Genomic DNA, 27,663 nt, shown 5'->3' with positions numbered 1-27,663 from the left:
GGTGTAACCGCTGAAATGCCGTGCATTTATAGAGACTTTCAACCCCAGGTAGGCCAGTTATGGATCTTCGGATCCACATTATGTCAGCAGCTATTCTCCACCGTGAACTATGTTAAAAACAAACACCGCTCACGCCGCACAGATGACAGCTTACAGTCCTGCGTAAAGATGAAAGTGACTTCGTACAGCCCCGATTTGCAGACGCTGTGCGCAGAGGTTCAGGAGCAGAAGTCCCATTGTAAACATATCACAGCAGACCCGACGATGTTTCCATCAACATGCTTTTCAGCATCTCTTTATTGACCACTTTTCACACACGGTTGCTGTACGCACACAGCCGGCTGTAGCTTTCCAGCGCACAGCCCGACATATACCAACAACAGCACAGATAGCACAGACGTTAAGGCGGCGAGGCGTGATTGCGGGTGTCAGGTCAAGGCTCCAAAAGTCCAAAGGCGATATAAGGGTGGCGGCTCACAACAGTTTTTGTTTGCTACATGGATCATTTTAGTTCAGCTGGGCGTCTTTCCTTTTGTTATATTTCTTTAAGAGTTCAAAATGTGTTAATTACATAAATAAAATGTAATTTTCTCTGTAGCACTTCATGGATTTCATAAGCAACACACCTTAGTTGTTCACAAAAAGGTAAAAAACAATATATACAGTGTTATCTTCATTTTAGATGTCAAAAAGTATTTGCGGCTCCCATTTTCTGGCTACTTTTTCACTGCAGTTTTTGTATGTCTCAAAGTCTCAATATCAGTCAGAGATTCACAGATGTCAGCAAATTCCTGGCCAAAACTACCAGAATGGATATGAGGGAATGTACAAAGAAATGGAACATCTAATATAAGATAAACATATTGGCCTCTCGGAAAAAAAGAAAAGATACAACAAAGTGTGAAAAAAAAGAAGTCCCAGGATTTTACTTGTTTCTCTAGAGGCTGATACATTAAAGACCAGGCCGTGATCACAAGGTCATTAAAAGGGCTGCAACAACTTGCCACCATAAGAGATATCGTCAACTATGAAAATTCATCAACGCAGAATTTTATTGTCGACACATCCTATTCTAAAACCCCGGAAATGTGCTTTTGTAACTATAGGAAGCTATGGGGAGAGTATTGCCTACATTGTCTGCCAAGACTTCACTCAATACTAATGAAGAAGAAAAATAGCGCAAACGACAAAACAGGAGGATGGCAGAAAATGGAGAAAGAGACTTTAAAAAATGTGAAAGCATTTCACAGAATAAAACAGTTATCTGCAGACTGTGTAAAGTGGAGCTTTCCTTTCACGACAACAACTACTGTAGTGCACAAACAGTTTTAGAGAGTTAAGTTAGCTTGCCTGTCAGAAACTTCTCATGGATCATGCAAGATCTTTTTCAGAGCCTCTGCTGTGTTCTGTTGAACTAGTATTAGGCACCAGCATATAGATGAGTTTGTCCTGTAAAGAGGCTCATGCAGCTTTAAAATTTTTCCTGGGTCATCATTTTCATTTGACGAGAAACAGGGTGATATTTACAGATGGGCAGACTTGAGCAGGTGAGGCACTGGAGCCTAGAACTGGAGGTTTTCCCCATAGGAAGTGGACATAAGAGTTATTGAAATAATCATCAACTAATCGATGAAAAATGGGCAGACTACAAATAAAAGAATAATAGTTAGTTGCAGTCCTAGTAATTAAAACATTTGGTACCATGCACAAAACATTAACAACCTTTTGCACTTTTGTCAGTTAAGAAAACAGGCAAAGAAAACAAAGAAAAAGCTTGTAGAGTGATTTAGTTCTCAGGCTGCACATTATGCTTCTTGGTTAGATGCCACTAACCTAACTAAAGTCAGCATATGGCTTGTTAAGGTTAATGATTCAACAACTGATCTCTTGAGACTGAATATGAAATAATCCCATTTGGACAAACTTTGTGTTACTACTTTTGTCTGCAGTCGTTGTGTGTGAAGGAGCTGCATGAGTTGCACCAACAGGGAAAGTCCAGCACAGAAGCAGTAGGACTAAAAACAATGCAAAGAGATGTGTGGATGTTACAGTGTACTATGACATCTGCCCAGTTATACAGAGTTAGCTGTGGGCTATTAAAACATTGTCTTATATGAAAGATGGAAAGTTAATGAGATGAACAGCACTTCTTGTGGTCATTAAGTTTAAATTTCTAGAAAAGCTATATATCCAGTATAGGGTTTAAAATATTCATATCATGCATAAAAATGGGGTCAGCAGTACATCTGGGACTCATCTTGTAATTGCATTAATTTGGGAATAACAGCCAAAAAAATATATAACTATTGGCTGTATTTACCGTTTTTAAATAACAGTAGACGTTTTTACATCACATACGTTAATGTCTTAGTTTTGAGTGAGGTGAGCTGTAGTTTCAAACATGATCTAAACTGGAAACACAACAGTATTATTATATAATAAAAATATCTTTGCTTGCCAGACGCTTCATTCTAATGTCTCATTGATAAGCCAGTTTCATTTATTTTTCAGAAATCCTACACTTAGCTAATTTCTTACACAATTTAAATACACACACACACACACACACACACACACACACACACACACTAGCTACTATACAGTAAAGACATTTAAACAAAAGATAATTGGACAGCTCCAGAGAAAGGGCCTGCTGAAGCAGAAAAGAAATATCATGCTTCTTGTTAAGGTTTTTCAGCCAGGCAGATGAGTCCCCCGGGGTTATCGCATGGCAATTTCATTCTTACAGCTCTTTATGTGTGTGTATTTGTCTGTAATGCTAGCTCGAATACAGCATGCTTTTGGCTTTATTAACTCCCCATCCACTTAAAAGGTTATGTAAAGATGACAACAGATGTCTCAGAAATGGAATAGTAAAAGTCGAATATAAAGAAAATTGTATATCCTATACTGTGTAAATATAACTAAATTAAAAAATGTACTAAGAACTTTTTCATGATGTTGCCTCATTATCTGTCTCTGGAGCAAGTTTACAAACTGGTGGTGGAATTAAAAGAAAATACTGGACACTCTGAAGATTGGATGCATTTCGTTGTGTGTGCACACAAGGTTAAAGTACAAGTGGACATCCACAAATTGATCAGCCCATTTGGCACAGACAGATGTTTTATTTATGCAATTATTCTGACCATCAAAGGAATTGTAAATGAAGGGAAGACATACATGAGCAGCACGAGGAAGTAGAACAAACGAGTCTCTTAACTGCCACAAAACCAGGACTCCACAGATAACAATATTCTGGAGGAAACATCCAATTTCAGATAATACACTTCAATTTATATGACCTTAAGTATGCAAAGATATCACCAGCTTATTGAAGTCTTAAGTCAGACAAAGTGAAACAATCACAAAGAATCCTACAAGCACAACTCAAGGATCAACTGTGGCAAGGAAATAATTAAGCCATCTGCAATTAGATCCAAAAGTCTCCGGGCAGTTACGAGTACAAGTACAATTACAAGTTTTACCATTTTGTCTCTGTGAACCACTATAGTGGAGTTTAAATTAAACAATCAGGTTTTGATTGAACACTTTAACTTGAGGGATTTAATGAAAGTATTACATCGACTGTTTGGTAATTACGGTTGATTTTATCCATAGTCCCAAATTTTCAATACTCCAAAGTAACACAACAACTGACTCAAAAGCAGGTTCATGGCAGGGTGAGGCCTCTTCACACTGGATTACATCACAAATTAAGCAAATAAAAGATCTACAGTTTATTCCAAGTGCTTAACTTGATTTTGTATCCTTAAGTGAAACTTTCAATATGAGAGCCAAAGAGATATCAGCACAAGAGAGGGAAGTCATCATTAGGCTGAAAATAAACAAACCTTATGCAGAGATAACAAAAACTTCAGAAGTGGCCAAATCAACAATCTTTAAAGGAAGGAATGCACTGGCCAGCTCAGCAACAGTGAAAGGCCAGAAAGACCACAGAAGACAACTAAAGTGGACGATTGCATAGTTGGTTTAAAAGAGGAAAGAAGAAGGGAAAAAACAAACAAACAAAAAAAGACACCTTCCCAACATCTATCAAGTCGAGAATGTTAGGCATTATCAAAGTATACAATCAAGAGATCCTTGCCTTCATGAATGTAAACACAGTTAACAACAAGGTCTAAACCACTGTCTGCACCCAGAAACAGGAAAACCAGATTACACTTGGGCAGGGAAACACCAATTAGGGGATGTAGAGTCTAGGGGGAAAAAGACCTAACTCTTTGGACGGATCCAAACCATACCACATCCTCTGTCTAAAATGATCGAGCCAATAATATAGCATGGGAATGTATGACCAGTAGAACTGAGCCACTAGTGTTTATTGATAGTGTGACGGCTGCTGCAAAACTGACGCCACTTCACAGTGCAAATGGATAAAGATGCAGGACACACTGCAAAAGCAAAGTAAAAGTTTCTCTAGATAAAGAACTTATATTCAACAGCCAAGTCGGTCACCTGATCTCAACCTAGCAGAGCATCTTTGTTTTTGTTTTTTGCAGATACTGAAGCCATAGAGACCCCCCCCCCCCCAAAAAAAACCACATTTAAAAAAAGTTCATAGCTCAAGTTCTTAACAACAGTAACAACTTTCCAGCTTTTACTTTCCATTTCAAACCCTCATTCTTTCCAGTAAACACTATCAGAGATCAGGACCCCTGAGATCTTTCACTCCCTTTTTCTCACTATCATCTGTGCCTCACTATCCATTGCTCTCCCTGGTCTGCTCCTCTCCCAGTCTAAGCTGAAGCCCTAAATACTCCTCCTTTTCTTATTATTAATAATAATGACATGCATCTCAGGCAGCATCAACACAGAGTCACATAGGAGCTCTTGACTAAAATATTTACTGGCTGCATCTGTAAATTTACACACAGGAGACCCATCCACTCTCAGAGCTGTCATTTATCACCACTGAAATCTGTTTTAGTCAACAAACTTTGTAGGTGTCAAGTTTTTTGTCTGCTGTCAAAAATTTCAGGGAGTGTTAGGAGTGTTAATTTGCATTAACACTTCAAACACAGAAAAAAATACATAAGACATATTTTGGATAAAATAGAACAATATGCTTCATTTAAAAAAGGATGATCAATGACTAATTTTGAAAATGTATCGAAGAACATCACTGAACTCGTAAAAGCAGCTTAACTACACCCACAGTTCTAAAATATGCCATCTGGCAGCATTATGTGCATATGTTCTTATACGACTAGATACTTTTTGCAGATGTGCCAAAGTTTGCAGCCAAACACATGATAAACTTTAGAGAAGGCACAAAGCCAGGATAATAGTGTAGCATTCAGCCAACAGTGACCTTAGTACGTCCATATATGATGACTTTTATCCAACAAAGAACAGGTGGAACTGTACAGAATCAAGCAACCAGGGATTTAACAGCAGAGATCCCCTGCAGAGAAGTGTGTGGTGCATTGTCCTGTTCTTGTTATATACAAATGAGTCCCTGAAGATAAAACCACAAAGTTCTTTACAAAAATGATCTGTTAATCCAAGGCCTTCTTAGCAATTACAGTGACTCTGATTTAACATTCAGCCACTACATATCTAAGAAACTACTGTTTATCACCTCAAAGTAAACATGAAGTAAACTAAAGAGAATTCAATAAGTGAAGTCGTTCATGTTAATTACACACGTGTACAATAAATATATACCATGACAAGCCTGTCTATAGAATAAGGTTATATAAATCCATCCACAGTACTCATTGTGATGGCTTCCATTACAGTAGGACTCAAAAGGTGAAAACAATACTAGTCTATAACTGTCAAGGCTATAGTAACAATCTCCTGTTTGGTCCATAGTGCTTGAAGACTAGACTATTCCTGAACTGAAAAGCAATCTTCTTGAAGGACATGTCACGATGCAATTCTGAATTTTTTTTTTACACATTCGATTATAGAAAAGAAAAGATTTTCCTCTACTTCAATTTCATGTCAATGATGATATACTGTGCAGGCTGACACCAATGTAACGGCAATGAACTGATGTGGACCTGGCAGATTTATTGGTCACGCTTTATTAAAAACTAAACGGGAGCAGCTTATTTCCTGGTTGCCTTCTCTTATTCTAAACCCGATTACATGACAGATTGTAATGCATTACATTACACGTCTTTAGTGGGGGCAGATTTTAAAGAATCATGAACTGATCCGTCTATGAAAAGGGGTTTTTTTTGTTTTTTTTTTTAAATAAATAACACATTTCCATAAGATCAATTATTCTCATCACTGACAGTGCTTGGCTTCTTTTTCATTTGATCTGGCAACTCCTTACCCCAAAGGAGGGTTGTTATTACCTACAAATTGGTGTGACAGATTGAGAAACACAGCTTTGTGAAATGTCCGGAATCATAACGCACTGGCAGACTTTTTAGTAATCAAAGAGTGTCGGTACGCTGTGTAATGAAAATGAATTGTACTGAAACGACCCTTATTATTCAGACCAGATACAGGCCGTAAAAGTATTTTTCTCCCTTTGAGCATTTCTATTTTCAGTATCTTCAGATGGAGGTTTTAGCCACATAAACTTGTTGGAAAGTCAATTTCATTCAGTAACTAATGTTGATTATTAATACCTGTGAAAGCTCAGATTTTAACAAAAACAGCACATCAGCTAATTATATGGATGGTTGACTTTTATGAGGGCAAGCTCACTCCTGTGCTACAGCTCTTCTTTTTTCCTCCGTTCTGTGTTTCTCCCTTCATTTCACACTGTACAGATGAGAGGAAGGATGTGGGGTACAAGCTTTGTTTGCACAAAACAAAAGCTGAGAACACCATGAAGATTACTTTTTCCATGTACACAGGAAATTGCACTGACATCTTTGCTGTGTTAGAGAGCTAATACATATGGTCAGGGCACACGATGCCAAAAACATGTGTTGTGTGGTTCTCTACACAAATAATTACCTGCCACATCATTGCCACATCACCTCATCTCTGGCGTATTTGGGCCACCAACACTTCCACAACATTCAGAAACAGCAAAAATAAACTGCAGCAGTCAAATGTATTGTCTAAGCTTGCAAGGTACAGTGAACCTCCCTCCTCAAAAAGAAAAAAAAAAACCTGCACAGTGCCTCGTTTCCCATCTCCTATCTGCTTTACGTGTTAGCACACTCTGTCCTAAACAAAGAGCCCTAAACATAGCAGAGTTTCACAAGCAGCAGCCAAAGAGTGAAGAGTTACAGGGAGCTGAAGGGAGTCTTCCAAGCCAGCTACACACTGCCTCCACCACACAAATCATCAGATTCCTGTGAAAAAAAGCACCCTACTGTTTTCTGTTGGGGGAAAAAAAGACTAAAGACACACACACACACACACACACACACACACACACACACACACACAAGTAGCTGAAAAGCACACAGGACTACCACTTATGAAGAATAAATGGATGATAAACTGAACGAACATGAAATAAAATGTATCTTGGACAAAAGAAGCTGCTAGATGATGAAATCCTCATAAACAGTTTAGTTACAGAAAAGTACAACAAATACAGCTTTCAGAACTTCAGCAGTATGTGCTGGTTAAAAAAAGATGTACACCCAACCCATGCTTATTATGTTCCTATTTTTCTTGGACCAAACAGGCTGGCCATCTCTGCAGGGGATGGCTTTGTATGCACAACACCAAACACAGCACAGTCAACCTGCAGAGCACCTAAGCCTTTCATCTATCAGCTACACCTGCTGCATCCATGTGTATGTCCTGTATGAGTGAGAAGATGTATTAGACAACAAAACATAAGGATGCTGCATTATGGGTATGCGTAATTATGTCCCTGTGTTTCTATCAGAAATATTTAGTTTAAAAAGTGATAACTTCAACAAGTGTAATAATAAATCAGGATGCAAGGGGTTGAATTCCATACCAGCTGACATAGGGCAAGAGGGAGGACACACCCTAGAGAGGTGTGGAGAGGATTGGAACACAGGACCTTTTTGCTGTAAGGTTGCTGAGCTAACCACCACATCACTAGAAGAAGATGGATGGATACCAAAAAAATGAAGTTGATTAAAGCCATTTTATCCAAATACTCTGGCCCCCAAAAAAGAAAAGAAATCAGTTGGGATATCAGGTTTTGTGTTTAGGTCACAGAAGAGGACAAAGACTTCCCAAATCACACTCACTCCATGGCTGGATGCTCAACTTGCACTGGAGACTCATCAGTCTGGATGACAACCCAAGGTCTGCTAGCAATCGAGCATCAAGGTCAAGTGAGTTTTAGCCATCCCAATAAATTCTGTTTTTCTGCATGAGAAAAAAACTGTTATCCAGCAATTCTTTACAGACCATCTGACCAAACCATTTTTTTTTCAGATCAACAACAACAACAACAACAACAACAAAAGGAAATAGTGTGCATGCATACTTATGCACACTATTCCACAAAATATTGCCATTTCATCTCCTTAATCTTTTTACCTCATCTACCTATCACTTCTTTTGCTTATTACCTTCAGCTCAGGACACTTGAGGACCAGAACTTTTCATAAAACTTTTAAAAGCCTTCATCAAGGGCCTAGGGGAGATAAGAGGCAAAGAAATAAGGGGGAAGCTGACATTAAAAAGGGTGCAAAGTGAAAGGTGAAGACAGTTCATGTTTAAGAAAGTAGTCAACCTACCATGAAATGAGCTGAACTACAAGAACCTAATTAGTCTAGATAAGCCCACAATAGCACACTGACACAAAGAGGCTCTAGTATGGATGACACACACACACACACACACACACACACACAGATTCCTTACAGGGATTGTGTTATTAGTGCCATGCTGATGTATCTACTGTTGTGCGTGAGTGGGCTGTATGTCTCTGCTCTCAGTAAATACTGGGAGGCTAGCATCAGTCACTGCTGCTCCACTGGCAACCCACAGAGGTAACAATCTTCAGAATAGAACCCAGGTCATCCAGACACCCACGTCTGGCTGAACCTCGTTAAAAAACATTTGTCCAGACTCCCCAAGATGTTTAAAGAAGTTATATCAGTCAGATACAGCAGGAATGCTACAGCAAACTAGAAAACTCTGTAAAGTACACTGAACTGAACTTTGCACCATCCCCAGAGGCACAATTTTCTGTCTTCTTGTCTTAAAAGTGTAAGTAGGAATGGCTTATTTTCAGCTAGAAATGACTTTGTTTTTAAAGTTAAAATGAACAAAGTAGTATCTCGGTTATTTTTTTCTACGAACGGACAGGTAAAGCACAGCAGTGCATTTTTTTTCTTCTGTTTGATTTCAGTTGTGCTGTCTGAAGAGCTCTTCTCGTACGCCCTTTTTCCTCAGACATGTGCTTCTGTGGGAGTCCTCCAGCTAGTCTATGTTGAAAGACATGTCAAGCGACTTGTAGGTGTTTGCTGATTCTGCAGAACGACATTAAGGCCACAACAGTTTCAATATACTATTGATTTTTTTTCCCTTTTTGGTCTTAAAAACATGTTTCAGCAGTTAACATGGTTACTTTCCCCTCTGTCATTTATACATAACATACTTGATGGGAGAGATCCATTTGCTTTTTTTTTTTTTTTTTTTTAAATAAATAAAACCAAATCTATTCCAAAATACCTTAAAATCAGGTCATAAATACTGCATGTTTTGTACATTGTCTAACACTGCCTCAGTTATAGGCTTCAGATTTAACAGTGGTCAAATTTCAACTGACCTGAAGTAGTCCTTCAAACGTGATACAGTCAAACTACATTTTCCTTTGAGGACTGAATAATTGTAAACAATTGACAAATTTAATTTGAAATGAGTCTTTCACCATTCAGTGGTTCTTTATGGGGGAACTGCTGAATGTTTTTCCATTTTAGTAATCCTAGTAATCCGGTTTCTGTGATTTCTGTGGGGAAAGGTTAAACCAATAGGAGGTAGGACTCGAGGGACACCTTTAAAGGTGCAATTAAATATAACAAAATATCATCGGTATGTGCAGTCTTGTTGTCGCATTTTAATGTTGTTGGTCTGTTTTATAGGCCCAGGCAAACATTTTAAAAAAAGTGAACAAAGGCATTGCTGGAAATCAGCTGACTAATTTATTAGGGATATTATTCATTTCTTATCCTAAGCTATCCCCTTCCGGCTAAAGTTAGAGAAACCCTGGCAAATAGAGACAGAAACTAAGGTGTATGTATATGAAAAGAGAATTTCAGACTTCTATGTCTCTGGACCAGGTAACCAAGGTCATACCTGATCTGATTTTTTAGCTGGTCTGAGCAGCTTAATGTACCACTGCGCTACACAATCCACTCACCCCATCTCACCAGTGAATCAATAATCACAAGGGCACTGATGATGAATGGAGTCAAGCTGAAAGTGCACAAATGCAATACGCAAGAAAGTGTGGTAACTGAGAGTTTTGATCATTTTTAACACCACAAGGATGCAAGATAGATGACAGCAACATTAATGTATAAACACTTGTCGTAAGTCACTGGCTCCAATTAACAGTATTCAAAGTAAATGATCCCTGTGTGTTACAACATTAACTAGAGTGTTACTGCATTACATTATTCAACATTTAATTAAGTTGGTGTGATGAAAAAGAAGCTTAAACTTTAAAAACAATCACCACAAACAGGAGACCAGCATTAGCCTCAGCACATGTGTAAGAGCCAGCCAACATATGAAATTAAACATGTAATCCAACCCACAAAATAAGATGCCTGCATAAATGCAATTCATGAATACAACCATGCCATTGAATGTCTTAATGGAAATTCATGTAAAGCTCCCAAGTGCACAAAGGATGTGTCAGAGACTCTGATAGCTGGTTGGGCTTCGTCAGTGATTAAAGACAAAAAGTTACCAACCAACTTGGTCAATGTTAAGGTTCTGCAATCGTTCCAGCAAACATGTTCTCCTGAAAACTTTAATATGCACAAAAAAACAAAAAAACAGGCTACAAATATACATCACCCAGTTTGTCCCTTTTCAACCACCAAACAGTCTTTTCTCTTTGGATAAACTCCAACAGAATGACTTACTGTTTTGGGGTTTCATGGGAAATGAAATTACAGAGAAAAGCAACAAGAACTTTTTTATCAAGCTTTACATATTCAGGGATAGAGCAGTCAAGACTATTTTTGTGATTTTCCATAAAAACTTTTTAAAAAGTAAGCCATTTTCTGATGGAGATCTTATCAAAGACTTTTTGGTGGACTCTGCCATGCTAATATGCCATGAGGAAGAAGAAAATGAACACGAGTGAATGTACTCTTTTTCAGAAGAACTGTACCAAGACAGATCGAGCAGACTGTTTTTCCTTTTTATCCTTGGCTCTGAACAAAAGCTGTGATGTCCGCAACACAAGCCAGTTATTCATCTTTGTACGTGGGATAATGAAAGAGTTTGAGATTATGGAGGCGCTGACAGCAATGCACTCAGTGACAGGGAGTGATTTGTTCACGAAGGTAAGTGCTTTGATGGGCTTGGGCTGAAATGGGACACACTCGTGGGCGTTTTACCCGATGGTTGTCCAAATGTGACAGGGAAAAATGTTGGACTTTTGAATCAGATGCAAGATGAAAAGACTGAAACGAACCCAGAAACTGGTATTTTTACACTGTATTATACTCCAGGTGATCTAAGTCAGTGCTAAAAATTAACCATGTTGTTAATGAATAGTTAACTTGGTCAAGGCAAGAGCGCTGAATCACAGATAGTCTGTTCGCAGTTTCGGAGGAGCACGAGACTAAACGTTGTGACAGAGGCTACCACACAGCTGTCAGGTGGCTCAGCCTGGGCAAACTGTTAAAAAGAATATGGGACTCAAAAACATATATACTTAAGAGTTTTGTGAGAAGAAATGCAAGAACACTCTAGAGCCCTCAAATGCATTTGCTGTTGATGTGACTGCACTAATGAACTAAATACCAAACTGCAGGACAAAGGCCTATCTGCAGATGAAATGCAGTTTCTTTCAAGCCAGCCTGAGAGTAACATTCTTACTCGCATGCCAACAGTAAAGATGTTGGTTCTCTTTGGATCCACCGTTCTACGAGAACAAATATCCACAGTTTAACAAATCCAGTTACAGATCCATTCTCAATGACAATCACCTCTCTCTCTCCTCTCCTCTGTCTTTTGGATTTTCCACACAGACTTTGACCCAGACTCTTGTGCAGTTGTAGTCTGTTTTGGGTTTTAACATTTTTCTCTCTGAACAAGAAAAGGGGAACTGAAAAACTGAAGATGAAGCAATTGGACTACAAGCAAAATGCCAACAGTACTGATAAAAGTCTGAAATTTTGCAAAAACTTAAATTATAAATTGTTGCCATTTTACTATGCCCACTGCATATATTCATGGCCTAATTATAAAAACTATTAAAAGTGGAATTTTATGAAGAGATAAAAATCAGTATTGAGCAGAACTGAGTTCATCATATTAATGGAGCCTTCCACAACACACCTTGTTCTCATTCAGGCCCTTATGAAAGTTAATGACCCACCAGTGACTTAAACTGTGATGACACTGTGGTTTGGCATGTGAACAGGGATCAATCACAATGCACTGACCCCAACAGTGCTTGAAAGAGCTAGGAAATTAAATAGTGAGAAAGAATAGAAATTATGCAACCTCACATTAAGTTGAATAACAACTAGCATAGGCAGTAATATGAATAACAGATATCACTGGTTTAGTTTTACATTGTGTATATACACATACTAAATCTAGACTGTGATTGAAACAGAAAAAAAAATGCAGAGAACTACATCAAACAAATTAGGAGAGAAAGATGATCATGCACACCAAAAAGTCAAGTGTTTTTTGAGAGCTCTCTGCTAGACCTTGTGGGCAAAAAAAACAAAAACCCTCCTCTAGTGGAAATCAGTTTATTGCTGCAGGGAATTTAAGATTATTATCAGTCTTCTTTGCTAACATAAGATTAATTTACAAGCTTTCACTCTAAAGTCAAACAACAGCCAGCTAAGTGAGCTAAACTAGTTTCGTTTTTCCTCCAGCAACATGTAATTTGTAGTAAGCGGCACTGCTCACCAACTGGCAGGTGTCCAGGCTTTTTTGTTCCATTAATAAATGCAGCTCTCTACCTAAGACAAACAGCCATGTGCTCAACAAACACACAAGTCAAAGACTTGAGTGGTTAGTGATTTATTACAAAAACATCTTGATTGTTGACGTATTCAGATACTCCTCTTTTGACAACACAAAAGCATATGATCCTGGAGTGAGTGCAGAAGTCATGTGGTTTCATTCTGCTACCTTACTCAGTTTGAGAGTGAATCTCTTGTAGCTGTCTCTACAGTACAGCTTCTGGTACTTTAGGCTTCCTTTAACCGTGACATCCCACAGATTACATAACTCTGCCACTGCTTGGCCCCCAGGCTTCAAGTATATGCTACTGTCGCCATGAGACTGTCAACAAGCACCATCCCCCACCCTTATACACACACACACAGTACTTTTACAGTTACACACATCCTGAACACGTAAGCAACACAAGCTGCCCTCTGTTTAAAATGCCCTGGGAGCCATGAGCTGACTAGTTTCAAACTTGTGGTGTTATTGTGCAGCACATTCATAGGAAAACGCACATAAAATCTAGAACAATGCTGTGCTGGCTTAAAAGCCACATGACTTGTGGAAACAGAAGTAGTGAAGGCACTACTTCTGTTCCCACATGTGATACAAAACATCAGCCGAGTCAGGAGACCACTAATGCAGACAGTCAGAGTGTCTAGGGGAAGATAAATGGGTGCAATGGTGGTGATAGCAGAATTCTCAGACAGTGTATTCTCTGGATTTCTTTTGGTACAACATGCATTCCTACATACAAGAAAATGATGACAGCATGTGAAACGTTTCTTATGTCCACATAAATTTTGTGTAAACCAATGCAAAAACCTACCAAAAAATAATAAAAGAAGTGGGAATGCAACAGTTTACAGTCCTTTTACTCATACTCAACAACAGCATTCCTATCCATCCTTAGACCAAGGTTGGAGCCAATGACTGTAGAAAATCTCTATAAAAGTACAGTTAGGGGCAAAGGCAGTCGAATAAGGGCAGATTTTGTAAATATTTCTCTCAGTACATCTCTGCAGTGCATTTCAAATCAAACCAGAGTGAAGTGCATACTTTCTGGTGTAATTCAAGAGGTTTTAACAAAATGACTGCATTGAGTGTTTTGTACTTGCAACCATTTTTATACGCAGCCCAATTTCAGTTCTGAATTAACAAACTACCAGCTTTACGTATAAGAACTGGTTTTAATATTGGGAGTAAAAGTCCTTCGCCACAGACATTGCCTTGAGATGCTCTGCCAGGTCTTTACTGCAACCATCTTCAGTTGGTCTCTGCATTCAGTTTTGTCTTCAGTAACTAAAAGTCATGCTCCACCTGGCTGGAATAGGGAGTACGACTTGGCCATTTAATAACATCCCATTTCTTTGCTTCGAGAAACTCTTGGGTTGCTTTTGCAAAATGCCTGGATGGCCCATTTGGACTGAATTAATCCTGCTACTTCTATCAGTTTTCACATCATCAATAATGCTACTTCCACTGGCAGCCAGACATGACCATGTATGTGTGCCTCTGCCATGTTTGACAGATGATATGGTATGCTTTTCTTTTCCATAGATTTCTATTGCAATCACTGTGGCACAAATTAATCTTGGGTTTATATATCCAAAGTATTTTCTTCCCCCAGTCCTGGACACGTGCATGCAAAACCACCAAACTTTTGCAATAACAACAGGCAGACTGTCCACTAATAAATCACTTGAGGATGTTTAAAAATGCTAAAATAAGTCACCAAATACACTTTGACTACCATTACTTAGGAGGTCCATGTGGGTAAAGATTATGTTTGGAACACAGAGTTGAGAATCTGAGAATAATGCTCAGCTAATGAATAAAAAAAAATATCCAGTAATCAAATTTTGGAGGTATTTTTTGTTTAATTAACTATGTGCCCGTCATCTATGGATATGATGGTCAGTGAATTGACCAATTACTCAACTGCCCCGATTGCAACTGTTGTAAAATGTGTAGTAGTGGGCACTTTTTGGCTTAGATAAAGTAGTAGCAACACAATGATGGCAACAAATGAATGCAGAAAAAGATAATGAGGAGAAATATCCAGTCAAACTTAAAATTATTTAACAAGCAGAAAGGACAAACAGCTGCAGCAATTCCAGCAAATCAAATGGAAGCCAACTAATGACACCAAGCATGTTTTTTCTTAGACAACAACACAGTATCGGAGGTGTGGAGTCATTAGAAAACATGTCAGCAAGAGGCTTTGATGCTTACACACGGATGTTCACCACCTAAATCAAATGTCTCTACAAACGCATGGACTCCCTTGGCCCATGGTGACATGCATTTCTTTTTTATTTTGCTCTTGTGAAACAAGTAGAGCAGACACAAGGAGTATCAAAGTCAGTGAGGATTAAGACATAGAAAATACAATATACATAGATTAAAACACATGACGTTAGGTCAGGCAAAGGAACAACATAGATACCCAATTTTCAGATACAAAGTAATTTTGAATTTAACAAAAAGCTACAACATCGGATAATTACCACATTTTTCTGCCATGCAAAATAAGCAATTAGGACATCCAGTGATTTTAATATATTTCACAGTGGCCAAGCTCAAATGAGATACAAAGGTGAACGCTGCTGCAAGGGACGTGACGAGACTGGCATTACAAGAAGTGAATATCAAGCAATACTTATTTCCACATGAAAGGCGAAATGACTCATTATAAACCCTTTAGAAAAACAGTGTCCACTCTCTGAAAATTTGTGGCTTGCGCTCGCTACAGTTGCCTTTCATGTACATGTATCTGAGGGTGTAAATAAAGAGGCTGACTGTTGAGTAACTTGCCTGCTGCAAGGCAACCTTGAATTTGAATCCAACATAGACAGAGCTTTACTGGCTTTGAGCTGCTTGGTTATACTTTAAATTCCTCATAATCATCCTTAAGTTAACTATAACCCTCAGTCATGTAATCTACTGCTGCCAGAGCAGCGTTCAAGACAGAAAATGAAAAATGTATCAGATTTTCACAAGCAGTTTTTCTGGCACGAGAATTAAGGAGGATCTAGATATTCTCCTCATGAACAATTTGCCTGGGTAATTCAATTAACAAGTAATACATCAGCTAATGTTCCAACAATAAGGGAGAAAAACCCCAAACTGAAACAACTGAAACCTGAATTTCTGGTGAAGCAATTAATCAATTTCAGCTTAAATCTAATCTATTTAAAAAGATTGACATGAAGCCCTGCAGCAAATTGATTTAGTGTGTCATTCTGTTGGCAGGGGAAAATGTAAACATGCTCATCAGTGTGAGCATTAGTGGAAGAATTATGGGAGACATGCGGAAATGTGACTGTGGGTTGCAAAGGCGCAAGTGGTGCGCTCTCGCAAATAGAAAGGCAAAAAGCATAAAATGCATTTAAACATAAGCAAACAAAAGGAGGTTTTTTAATTTGTCCTGACCTGAGACGCAGATGAACGTCATGTAATCTCCTTGACCACCGGTGGCCAGGAAGGGGATCTTTTTCTTTGTCCTCCGCTTCACCTGTACAGCAGCAAGCATCTTCTCATCGTGAGGTATGAACACCTCCTTGTTGATTACAGATTTGGCACTCATCTCTGATTTAGGCAGACGTAAACAGCTGGTCACCAGTTAAAGTGGAGCAGTCCAGGCTTCACTGAAGAAGAGAAGAGAGTGAAGAAAACCAGCTAATTAAATTAAGTAGGACCAACTAGACTGTGCTTAGAAAAAGCAAAGATCTCACATATCCTGAAACACACATTTTTCATTTAGCAAGTACATTAAGGGAATTTCCCATTCTTCTTTTCTAATAAATAACACGGATCCTAATTTGAAGTGTGAATCTACTGAAACAAGGTGCAAGCAGCATTGTGTAATGGCAGTGAGAGGGCAATATACAGCACAAGTCAAATGTACACACAAAAGGAACCCAGGTAGGTTTTTTTCCTAAAAACTGAAAGTATAAAATAACTGCTAAACATTTTAGTTTTACATTACCTAAAGTAACTTTTTATAAGTGCTCTTTAAATATTGGAACTCTTATCTTTTGTGCTATACACAAAATTCTAATGGTTTCGGAAAGAAGAGGAGACACTTCCTTGTACCATGGTAGCACAAAGCTGAGGTACTTAATTGCAGATTTGTTTAGATCTTTTGTCCATGCACAAACCTAGTCTTGGACCAGTTAATCTTGTTTTCCAGCAGAGAAAAATCCACACAAGACTATCTGAATTTGCTCACAGTGCACAGCTCATTAGGTTATTTCCAAAATCCTCTATAGCTGCATTTCCCTTGCAGTCAGTCTTAGCATTGCATATCTCTAAATGTTTTGGCAATATTCTCCTTGGAAGTATTGCCACTCACAAAGATGAAATGACTTCAGCTGAAGCTGTTAAGAGTACTGCTAGTCTCACAGATACAGAACAGCAATCATATTTCTATTACAACAAGCCAACTTCTACTAGTCAATCTCTTTCTGGAGGACGGAGACTAGACCACAGTAAACACAACAGTACGTGTGATGGTGTCAGAGAAGGGTGTGCTTGGTTGCCCTAACCGTGAGTGAGCACAAGAAACAGTCATAAAGAAGTAGGTTAATTAGGCCCAAACTCCCTCATGAGGACTGAAACGTAATCATTTTCTCAGCCACACACATTAATTTCAGACAGACCACTTACAACCGCATACATCACAGGCCAGCACAGGCCACCCTGCTGCTTATGAACTAATCTGTCAGCCTCAAGTAGCGCTTGAATTACTCTACAGCGAGGCAAAGACTGCAAAACACCATTTTCATCAAACTGACTTGCTTATAAAAACAACTGCCCACAAAGTAAAGTCTTTTGTAACAATGCAACAAGCTTTGAAATTAGTGCTCAGCAGCTTAGTGGAAGTACAGTTTGGTGTTTTGACTGATTAGCACAAAAGCAAAACCTGCAGAAGGACAAACTTTACCAAGCACCCTCAGTGTTCTCTGGTCTAAGCGTTAAAGCAGGATTACATCATACCAAAAGAAATACTTCAAAACAAGTGGAACTTAAAAGCCTTAGACACAACAGCATTGTTACAATATAAGATAATCTAATAAATAGTCATGGAGGAAGGAGCCCATCATCACACTCCAAGTGATTTCTAATATATCCTTTTATGTTGGTTTCATTTGAATTACATCACACACAGAAGATCTATAAAATGAGATGAATCATCTCCCTGTCACAGGCACCTCACCCACAAAAATGCAACACGTTCAGCATAGATATAATGTATTCCAAGGTCACCATATTCTCCTCCCACAAAAATCTGAAGATGGTAATATGGCCTTGACTTTTTTTCTTTGAAGAAATTAAAACTACAAATTAAAATTAAAATGACAACGTCAATCACCATGTGCTGACAATGTTTTTTATTTTAGGTAAACATACTACTTTCATCACAGAAGATTAGAAAGCTCAAGTAACAATCTAGCAGTAGTAGTGATTCTACATTTCCAACTTAATCTTTCACAGCCAGCACTTATTAAACATTCTCTCTTTCTATCCATCTTCTTGTGTGATCTTTCAGCAATGCAAATCTTAAAAGTAAACAAAAACTTCAGCCAGGAGAGTAATTAAAGAGGCTAATAAATATGTCTCTCTTTGGAACTGGAGATGTCCAACAACCGCAGACTTTGGCTAAGAGACAGCACAGTTTCCCATCAAAATATGCACAGGACTATTTTGCATTCAACATACGACAGCTCCTTCAATTTAGACCTTTCATGCACAGTATACTGCCATTCTGAGCTCCGGCACCGACTGAAAAACTTGCAGCCGTATTTATAAAGAATTAGCTAGAGCTTAGTCTTCAGATTATTCCTGACAATGTGCAGACCTTTGATTCATTAAGGAGTGCTAACTATTACTTTACATACCTGTTAACTCTAAATCTCATATCACATAAAATGTACATATTTAATAAAATTTCTGACTTGCAAATTCTCCTAATAAAGGATTTATGATCCTGTCCATTTGCATAGGTCTTGGCTGGGTAAAGGATTATGGGTATGCAATAAGGGAGACGCGTTTGTGTGCACCCAATCAATTCCAACTGGGAGTATTTCAACAGCTGTGATGCTGTGTGTAGGTAGAACACTGACTGGTTGAAAAGACATCTTTTAAAGAAAACAGAGCAAGACAAATTGAACAAGAGGGGAAAAAAGGAAAAGAAAAACAACAACAACAACAACAACAGGAGTAACACACATTAACAGTTGTTCCTCATGTATTTGACACTGTCCCCAGTGACGGTTTACTGTTACATATGCAGACAGCACATCCATAGCCTGTTTGTTCATTCATTATGTCCCATTTGAAATTCGGAAAGTCTTTGATCTGCCAATTAATTCATAAAATCATTAACTGATAATTCTTACTATACTGCTAATACAGCTTTTAGAGCAATAAAGTCAGAACCAGACCAGAGCTGTTTTATGGCCTCTGCATTTTTGCATGTTGCATGTTCATCTCTCAAAGTCAGGAGTGACCACATTTTGATGAAAGGATGAAATGCTAAGTTATCATTCAAGATAGCATTAGCAACCTTGGTTATATCTATGGCACAGACGAGATACCAAAACAAGTTAGTGCAAGTTACCACACAGAAAATAATGTTTGCCAGATAACTGCAATATGATTCCAACATCCTTTTAGACTGACCTGCTTTGAGAGCCAGCCTCGAGGCCATTAGCAGGAATTCCAGAGTAGTTGCCACGGTTTAGCTCCCCCCCTTTGAATACACTGACCCAATCTTCACAAAATTAATTTCATTAACAGACAGAAGCCCCACTTCAATGTGCACAAACTGTACAGCTCTCCAGAGTTATGCATCAAATCCTCCCAATATAACAAGCTTTTTCAATATATTGATGCGGTATTTCTATTTTTAGCATGTGCATGTTTAGCTAACAATACTGGGGGTATATCACAGCTTTTCTTTAAATTCCACATGCACCACTCTAAATTAGTTCAACCTTTTCAGTTGCTCACAATTATTTTATTTTCTTGTTGTTTATCTAGATAGCACACTGCAAAGCAAATACAGAAAATATGCATCAACTGTTTGGTCTCGTTGCTACCTAGTAGCAAATCAGTGCAGTGGACTTTTTTTTTTAGTGCAGTGGACTTGTTCACTTTCAAAGCCCTATTCCACAGCACCTCTCCCTCTTCTACACTATCTTCTAGCTATAAAGGAAGGCTGCCCACATCACCCCTCAAGCTGTCACCAGCACATAGCCCCCCTCAGGTGGTCCGCTGAAGCATGACGGGAAGGGGGGATAAGTAGATGGGGGATGCAAGGAAGAGAATAAGGAACAGAAATAGGAGAAGGAAGCAAACATGAGCCTCAAGGCAGCGAAATGTAGCCAGCTCCAGTGCACAGCTTATGGTCTGACTTTGAGCAGTCTTATGCAATTCTGAGCTGTGCGAGCAGTCACAGCCAAGGAGCTGTTGTAGCAGTGAAAATGACGGACATATACTTTACGGCTGCTTATTACCCCATTTTCAAGCAAAACCTTTCAAAAACACTTCATTAACTGTGGTTGTGTATTGCCAAGCAGTAAAAGGACCAGCCCTGTTCCTGCTCATTCCCTTGCTCCCCTCTTGTGTTAATGTGAAATGTGTTCAGTCAATGCTCAGTGCTCTCCTGGGACCTCATTGGAGTGCGGTCTTTGAGCTAGCCTGCACATCTTCTTCTTTAAGCATCAACACGGTCCTCCCGCTTTCCAGTCTGTGCTCACAAGCACACAGGAACCGCAACTTCTTTCCACCGCAACAGAAACAGCAGGAGCTGAGAAAATGGGCCCAAAAGACAGGTGGATGATACAGGCTTTGTCAAGCTAAACTAAAGGTGTGTCTTTAGTTTCCTTTAGAGAGGCATAAAAGCCAGATGAGCAGGTGGCACAGGCTAAAAAAAGATTATTAATTAAAAAAAATACATCAACCAAGTCCATCTGACATCCATCTATTACTAAATATATTTACTCTGCTGTATGTGTAATTAAAAAGTTTAGTAAATTATCTATCACTGATATAAAGCAGTATAGTCTGGATGTATATCCAACTCTTAAGACTTTTCTTTTTAGACTGACAGCTTTAATAATCTAAGCATATAGTCTGGTGCCGTATTTGGGAATCTAGGTTAATTAACGTTGTGGAATTTACTCAGCTTTATGGAAAGTTGTAAGAATAATCCACAACTAATATCCAGAAAAAGATTCCAAACATTTTTACACAGTGTACAGTTTGTTAAACAGGTCCCTTGTGCCATATTTGAGAATTAAACATACAGGTGCACTGCGGTGGCGTGCCAACAATCTTTTTTCTTTTTTTATTCCTGATAAGCCAACAATACGAAAAGCAGTGCAGACTGAACCTCAGCTGAACTGATATGAAATAAGTACAGCTGGGAATATCGCATATAATGATCTGATGCGATAACTAACTAATAAGTCCTCCTTCAAAAGAAGTACATATCTACTCCTCCCACTCACATTTGACTGGCTTTGGAAATGTTCAGAAACAAAATAGTTTCTTTCATTCCACACTCCACTGTGGGAGATATCTCAAAGATATAAAAACACGCTCCCTCATCTGCAGTCTTTCATGCACATCTTTCACATCGACTCGCGGCTCTTTTCAGGGCCTCGATTTAACAGGAAAAAAAGAAACCTTCCATAGCGCACCTACGTTCACAGATTAGATCTTTAGAGAGTGATGTCATTCACCCGTGTCACTGACTGAGCGATATCCAACACTGCCACGCGAACAGATGGTGAATGTTACTTCTCATAAAATAACTGAGAGATTACGACATCGATCCTGCTGTTTTTGAGGTGTTACTGCCAGCCTGCGTTGTATTAATGCAGCACTACACCACAAATACAAAAAATAAAATCAGTTTCACATACACAATATATCAAAAACATGTACAGTCATTTGAAAGCGAAAGATTTTTTTCTCAGAACTCCATCCAGTCCAGTAAAAAAAACAAAAAACAAAAAAGCAAGTAGACCCCATGATTCAGTACCTTGAAGAACAACTTCAAGTAATTTAAAGCAATTATTTTCTATTTGACTTTCATCCATCTTCTCTTCATCCAAAGGGATATTAGCCTAATCTTCTTTACAAATGCTAATATATTCTTCTTAGAGAGACAAGACTTTCGCCTGGCAACGCTTCATAACACGCCATACTTGTTTAGTCCTTTCCTAATTGTACAATCATGAACTTTAACATTTAACATACTAGCTGAGGCCTGTAGAGTTTTTTTGTAAATTCTATGTCCTTGGAGTGAATTTGTTGGGATCGAAACATCATGGTATTCTGTTATTATGACCCACCTCAATGTTCCAGTGCCTAAACTTCTGTTTGATTATTAGCACCTAGCTGTTACCTAGACAAGCAAATGAAAGAGGGTCAGTGATCCTAGAATGGACTCATTTTATAGCTTGGAGAATCCAATAGTTTGCTCTCTATAGTATTGCCACTTTGAAAATAGATTTTAAAATATCAAATCTTTTTTTTCTCTCTTCAAAAAGTTTCATTTAAAGCCAAATAAAAACCAAGTCCAATAGCAATGGGGTTTGTTTCAGTGGTGCAAGATAAGACACTTTAGATATAATCTATTTAGTCAAATGTACTTTACATGGAAAAAACAATAGTATTGTTGAGAAGGAATCAAAAGTATGACACTAAACAATACCGCCAGGCTTTGAAAGCTTTGTCAGACTTTCCCAGTAGAAATAAAAGCCACTCCTGCAAATCTGCATCCAGCACATTGGGCTCTGAACTGCCATATCTTCTCTTCTGAGGCATCACTTTTTTGTTTGTTTTGTTTTTGACGCAGCAAAATTTCCAAATTCCTTATAACCAAATCCAAATGAAGAGCTGTCACATGTAAGACTTGAGGAATGCAAACCTAAACAACCGTTTACTGCGTGGGTAACAATGCCAGCAAGGCAAGAAATTATATTACACACATTCTAGATTTTTATAGTTGAGAAGCTCATGCTCAGCAGAGGGATCGCACCGATTTTGAGAAAATAAACAGAGACATCCGTGTCTGCATACATAATCTAAGAGAAGCTCAAACTGTAGGCTCTTACTCAGGTAAGGAACATATTTTGCATAAGGATCTTTTTTTAAATTCTGTTGTTAATTCAATGAGTTGTAAACTTTTTCTCGTCACAATACACATGGCGCGCATATGTGTATATAGCAATGTACACGAGAACGAATAGTGCACATGCCATTTAATGGCCATTTTGTGTTAAAAGGGAGCACCATAGATCAACCAGACTGAATAGGATGTTATTTTCTCCCCTTAAAACAGATATGGAAGGTCCCATCCATTTTCCTGTGCAAGTCAGCTGTTAGTGAAGGTTATATATTGCCAGGGCAGCATGGGCTAACCATGAATCAATGAATGACATGCCAGGCCCCCAAATGAGCTCATTCTTTAGAGCCCAGTGCCCTCTAGCAATAAAACATTTGAGAAGGGGGCTGGGAAAACAGAAGAAAAGCAGATAGAGAGCACTTAATGAGAGATGTCTCAAACACTGCAGAGATCACGAGCATAATGACTGTTAGAGGACCAATGGCATGACACATTGCATAACAGTACAGACGTAAATATACATCAAGGTAAAAAGACAAAAATGCCACTCCATACAGCCAAAATACTGAATAAGAGCAACAATCCCTCAATGCAAAATTCTGATTTTTTTTTTTTTTTTAACGCAGCGCCCGCCCTTCAACATCATCTTGCAAAAGCCAAAGTTAGATATAATGGCTGTGCTGTGATTTTTGTCTGCGTTTACAAGTAAAATGATGACTGAGAGAAACAGATGCAACTTGATGGGTTTTTTTCCTCTCATAAGCTGCACAGCTGTCTGTCACTAGCTGAAACCTTGTTGTTCGGTGTCACTCGCTGAACAGAGCAGATGGTGAAAAAACTGCGCCAGCAGCGGGAGAACAAGAGCGTTCGCGAAGGAGTACCGCCTGAAGTTTTTTTGGGCGGGGGTGTTTCGTTTTGAGTACTTTTTTTTTTTTTTGCAGGATGCTGAAAAAACAAAAAAAAATCTAGTGACAAAGTCACTAAGTTGGCAACAATGAGTTGAAGTGAACTGTGATGGGGCGAGAGAGATGTTAGGCATGAAATTCTACATCCACAAACGTTGATTCTGTTCATCTGGACATAGCATTTTCAGTGGGAGAAACATTTCGTCACTCACCCAAGTGACTTCTTCAGTCTCAGCTGACTCCAGGTTTCCCCAGTCTTATAAACAGTATCACTTAAACTAGCACCACTGAAGGAACAGTGGGCTGTGAGGTCAGTTCCTTGAAACGTTTCTCCCACTGAAAACGCTACGTACAGATGAACTGATCAATCAAATTTTGTGGATTTACCTACCTGGATGATTGAGCATGCATCAAGATGAAATTCTACATATTTCTGAATTTAAAGAAACTAAAAATCTGAAGGCAAGCCAAAAACATCAGGTTCTCTTCTGAAAATAATTGAGTTGGTTGCCATGACAAAGAATATCATGTAATGTGTTGGAATTAACTCACTCTAGCTGACATTTCTTTAAGTAGTATTTTTCATATTAATACAGCGCTAGTTCTAGATGTCATCTAGTGCAGATAAGGCTCACTGTTGTTTAGTCATTCAAGATTTGCAGAAGTAGGATGTGGCAGCTGGTCAGTAGGATTGTCACGCCCTTCCTCTGCTGTCTGCTAACTGGACTGGGGAAAAGTGACAGGGACGACAGCCAGTATTTTACCCAAATTTTAGCAGGTTACCAATTGGCAATTGGGGGGGGGGGGACTTAAAGGACACACCCCTATATCTCTCTTGTGTCTTCCTTTCATTACCCTTCCATTAAGTATATTAAAACACAGCATAGAGCAGAGCAATTCAGGGAAAGCCTTAGACTCCAGACTTCAATGTCATTTTACCAGAAACCCTGGCAGCAGAGTGTATTTGTTCACTATATCAGATGCACCACAGAAACAAGTATCTTTATCTCTTTATGTCTGCCTTCGAGGATATTTGCTGTCTAGCAGAAGAAGAAGCCAAGGTAGTGGACACACAGGGAGGGAGCCGGCTCAACAGTTTACATCATGACTGTAATTGGACACTGAATTATGGGGAAAGGTATAAGCTTATCTTTTATGGCATGCCAGAGCAAATTAAATCCTGAACTCAGGCAGCAAGAAGCAATATTTTAATGTAAGTGGGTTAGTTAATGCCACCAGGAGCATAGGGGCAGTATAAGGAGCCTCACAGCTAATCCCAACTAAACATTCTTCAAGGTCTGCAGCATGTCCTGGAGATACAAAAGTGGGAATTGCTTTGGGATTTGGTATAGTAGTATTTAAATACAAGCATGTGTTGGACTTTGTAAAGAGCCACCCCTGAGATTTTTTTAAGATATATTTAAAGCCAAAGCATATGTCTTTTTTCCCTTTAAAAAGGCCATTTGGTTGATACACATTTTAACTAAAAACACTATTTCATCATTCCCTTTTTAAAAGCTCTGAGGTGGCCCCTGGGGCTCTAAACAGTTTCCATACACATTTGGACTGTTTTGTTTTAGCACAAAGATGCCAAAAACCTGGTTTTGGATATTGCACAAATTATCCAAATATTAACACTGAACGCTTTAGATTTAAGAGGTGAACATATTTAGCCTTCAAACATCTTGCTCTGTCCGGTTCACTGGAAGGAATTCAAACTATAACCCTTTGCAGCTTTAACATGTGTGCATTAGCATGTGGATAATATCTGGAGGCTTTTATACTCTAACTTGCCACTGTGACATGAAGACGAGCAAACAAACAGATGACAGAGAAGCACACCCTGCAATCATAATACTCGTGCTGGACAACTCCCCACATTCACGTTGGGCTCAAAGGAATTTCACTGGAATATTTGTATATGCTGGGCTGGCGCTCAAATATTAAACGTTTGGCAGAAACTATGTGAGCTATTTAATTTTAATTTACAAGACAGGCATCAAACGTACACTTTAAAGCACAAAAACGTGAACGCGGATACAAAAATATATATATATATATTTTCTAACAGCAAAACAATTCAAATAATAACAATGTTGACAAAGAAATCCGTTCAGAAAGCCCGAGAGAATGATACATAATAATAATTTAAAAAATACACAAGTTGTTTTTTTAAGTAAGTCACACCGTCGCGTGCGCTAGTTAATGATTAACAAGCGCGCGCGCACGCTTATATTGATTGTACCGCAAAGTGGCTGAAAGGTTGTTGGCGCAGTCTTCCAGTCGTTCATCAATAACAAGAAACTCCCCCCGTACGCCTGTGTAAAATATCTGCCCAACTTTTGATTGTTTGCGGGAAGTAAGCGGGACGCAGAGACTACTCACCGATGCGTCTGAGCGAGCAGTTTCCACGTGCAGTCAACAAATCCTTGGGTTAAATGTCTCCAGCTGTCACACTTCACCTACTTTTAAACAGCTTCTTCCCTATTGTTAGCCTTCCTCTCAAAATAAAAGAGAGCATTTCGAGGTTAACATCGCGTCGACTTCACTTCTGCGATAGTTGCTGGTTTCTGAGCCGCGAGAGGAGAGGTTTTTTTCCCCCTGCTGTCGGTTTTGGAGAGCCAGTCTGTCTGACCGTGGCTCTCTCTTTCTCTCTGTGTGTGAGTGTGTATGGATGGGAGACCAGTAGCAGGTTCCCAGACACACAAACCAAACCCACCCGCCCGCCAATCACGTACAGTATCACACCACCACGTCGTGAGCTCCTCGAGTCTGTACGCTTCGCGAGACGGAGAAAATTCCCAGGCTGAATGGAGGCGGTGGCTGGATGTTTATTGCCTCTTGAAAAGTCATAATATGTATAATATTCAAACACAAAAGTGAAAGCAAAAGGATACTTCATAGAAATGTGTCAAACTATGATCATTCGGTACAACAAGCACTTACCAGGATTAACCTTGACCCTAACACATACCAAGCACCAACAGATTTTACATTTTTACATTTATAATACATAAGAATCGACTTAATTCTAAGGTGAGATTAAACTAAAATTAAGTTAAAATCAAGTTAATCTGTAGTTAGTCAATTTGTTGTAGACACCTATTCAATTCAGTTCAATTATATTTATATGGAATTCACAACAACAGGAAGTGCTCTATGTTGCAAGGTAAAGCCTCCACAATATTAGAAAGAAAGCCCAAAAAATACACAATCCCCTGTGAGCAAGCACTTGGCAACAGTGGGAAGGAAAAACTCCCTTTTAACAGGAAGAAACCTCTGGCAGGACCAGGCTCGGGGAAGGAGAGACATCTGCTGCAACCAGGTGGGGGTGAGGGGAAAGAGAAGAGGATAAAAAGAGACAAAAGGTAAGCTAGAGGAGAGAGAGCTTCTGAAGTTGGTGGCCCGTGTCAAAATTGTCCCGAAATGTACTGTGAATGAATGAAACACTAATAGTTTATAGGGGTTAAAAAAAAAAACAGAAAGTAGATTCTCTTCAGTGATTCGGACTTCCCCAAGTTACAACTT

The 27,663-nt window shown here is 38.9% G+C and overlaps 1 protein-coding gene across 2 annotated transcripts in view; it reads right to left on the bottom strand.

The window, feature by feature from the left end:
* The window catches only part of stxbp6 (syntaxin binding protein 6 (amisyn)), a 64,213-nt gene extending 37,326 nt beyond the window's left edge, over nucleotides 1-26,887 (bottom strand). Inside the window, exons 1-2 of one of the 2 annotated variants that reach the window (XM_042222625.1) lie at nucleotides 26,521-26,887; nucleotides 16,522-16,736 (exon numbers count right to left, since the gene is read on the bottom strand). In XM_042222625.1, coding sequence (XP_042078559.1) covers nucleotides 16,522-16,675 — 154 coding nt within the window. In that variant the 5' untranslated portion in view covers nucleotides 16,676-16,736; nucleotides 26,521-26,887. The remainder of the gene's footprint in view (nucleotides 1-16,521; nucleotides 16,737-26,520) is intronic. The other variant, XM_005934267.2, reaches the window with a different exon arrangement.
* Nucleotides 26,888-27,663: the final 776 nt, after the last annotated feature.

This window comes from Haplochromis burtoni, unplaced genomic scaffold, assembly GCF_018398535.1.
Source record: "Haplochromis burtoni strain Fernald_Lab_line unplaced genomic scaffold, NCSU_Asbu1 Contig_89, whole genome shotgun sequence".
In the NCBI taxonomy this organism is placed as follows: Eukaryota; Metazoa; Chordata; class Actinopteri; order Cichliformes; family Cichlidae; genus Haplochromis; species Haplochromis burtoni.
This window is presented reverse-complemented; position numbering and strand designations above follow the sequence as displayed.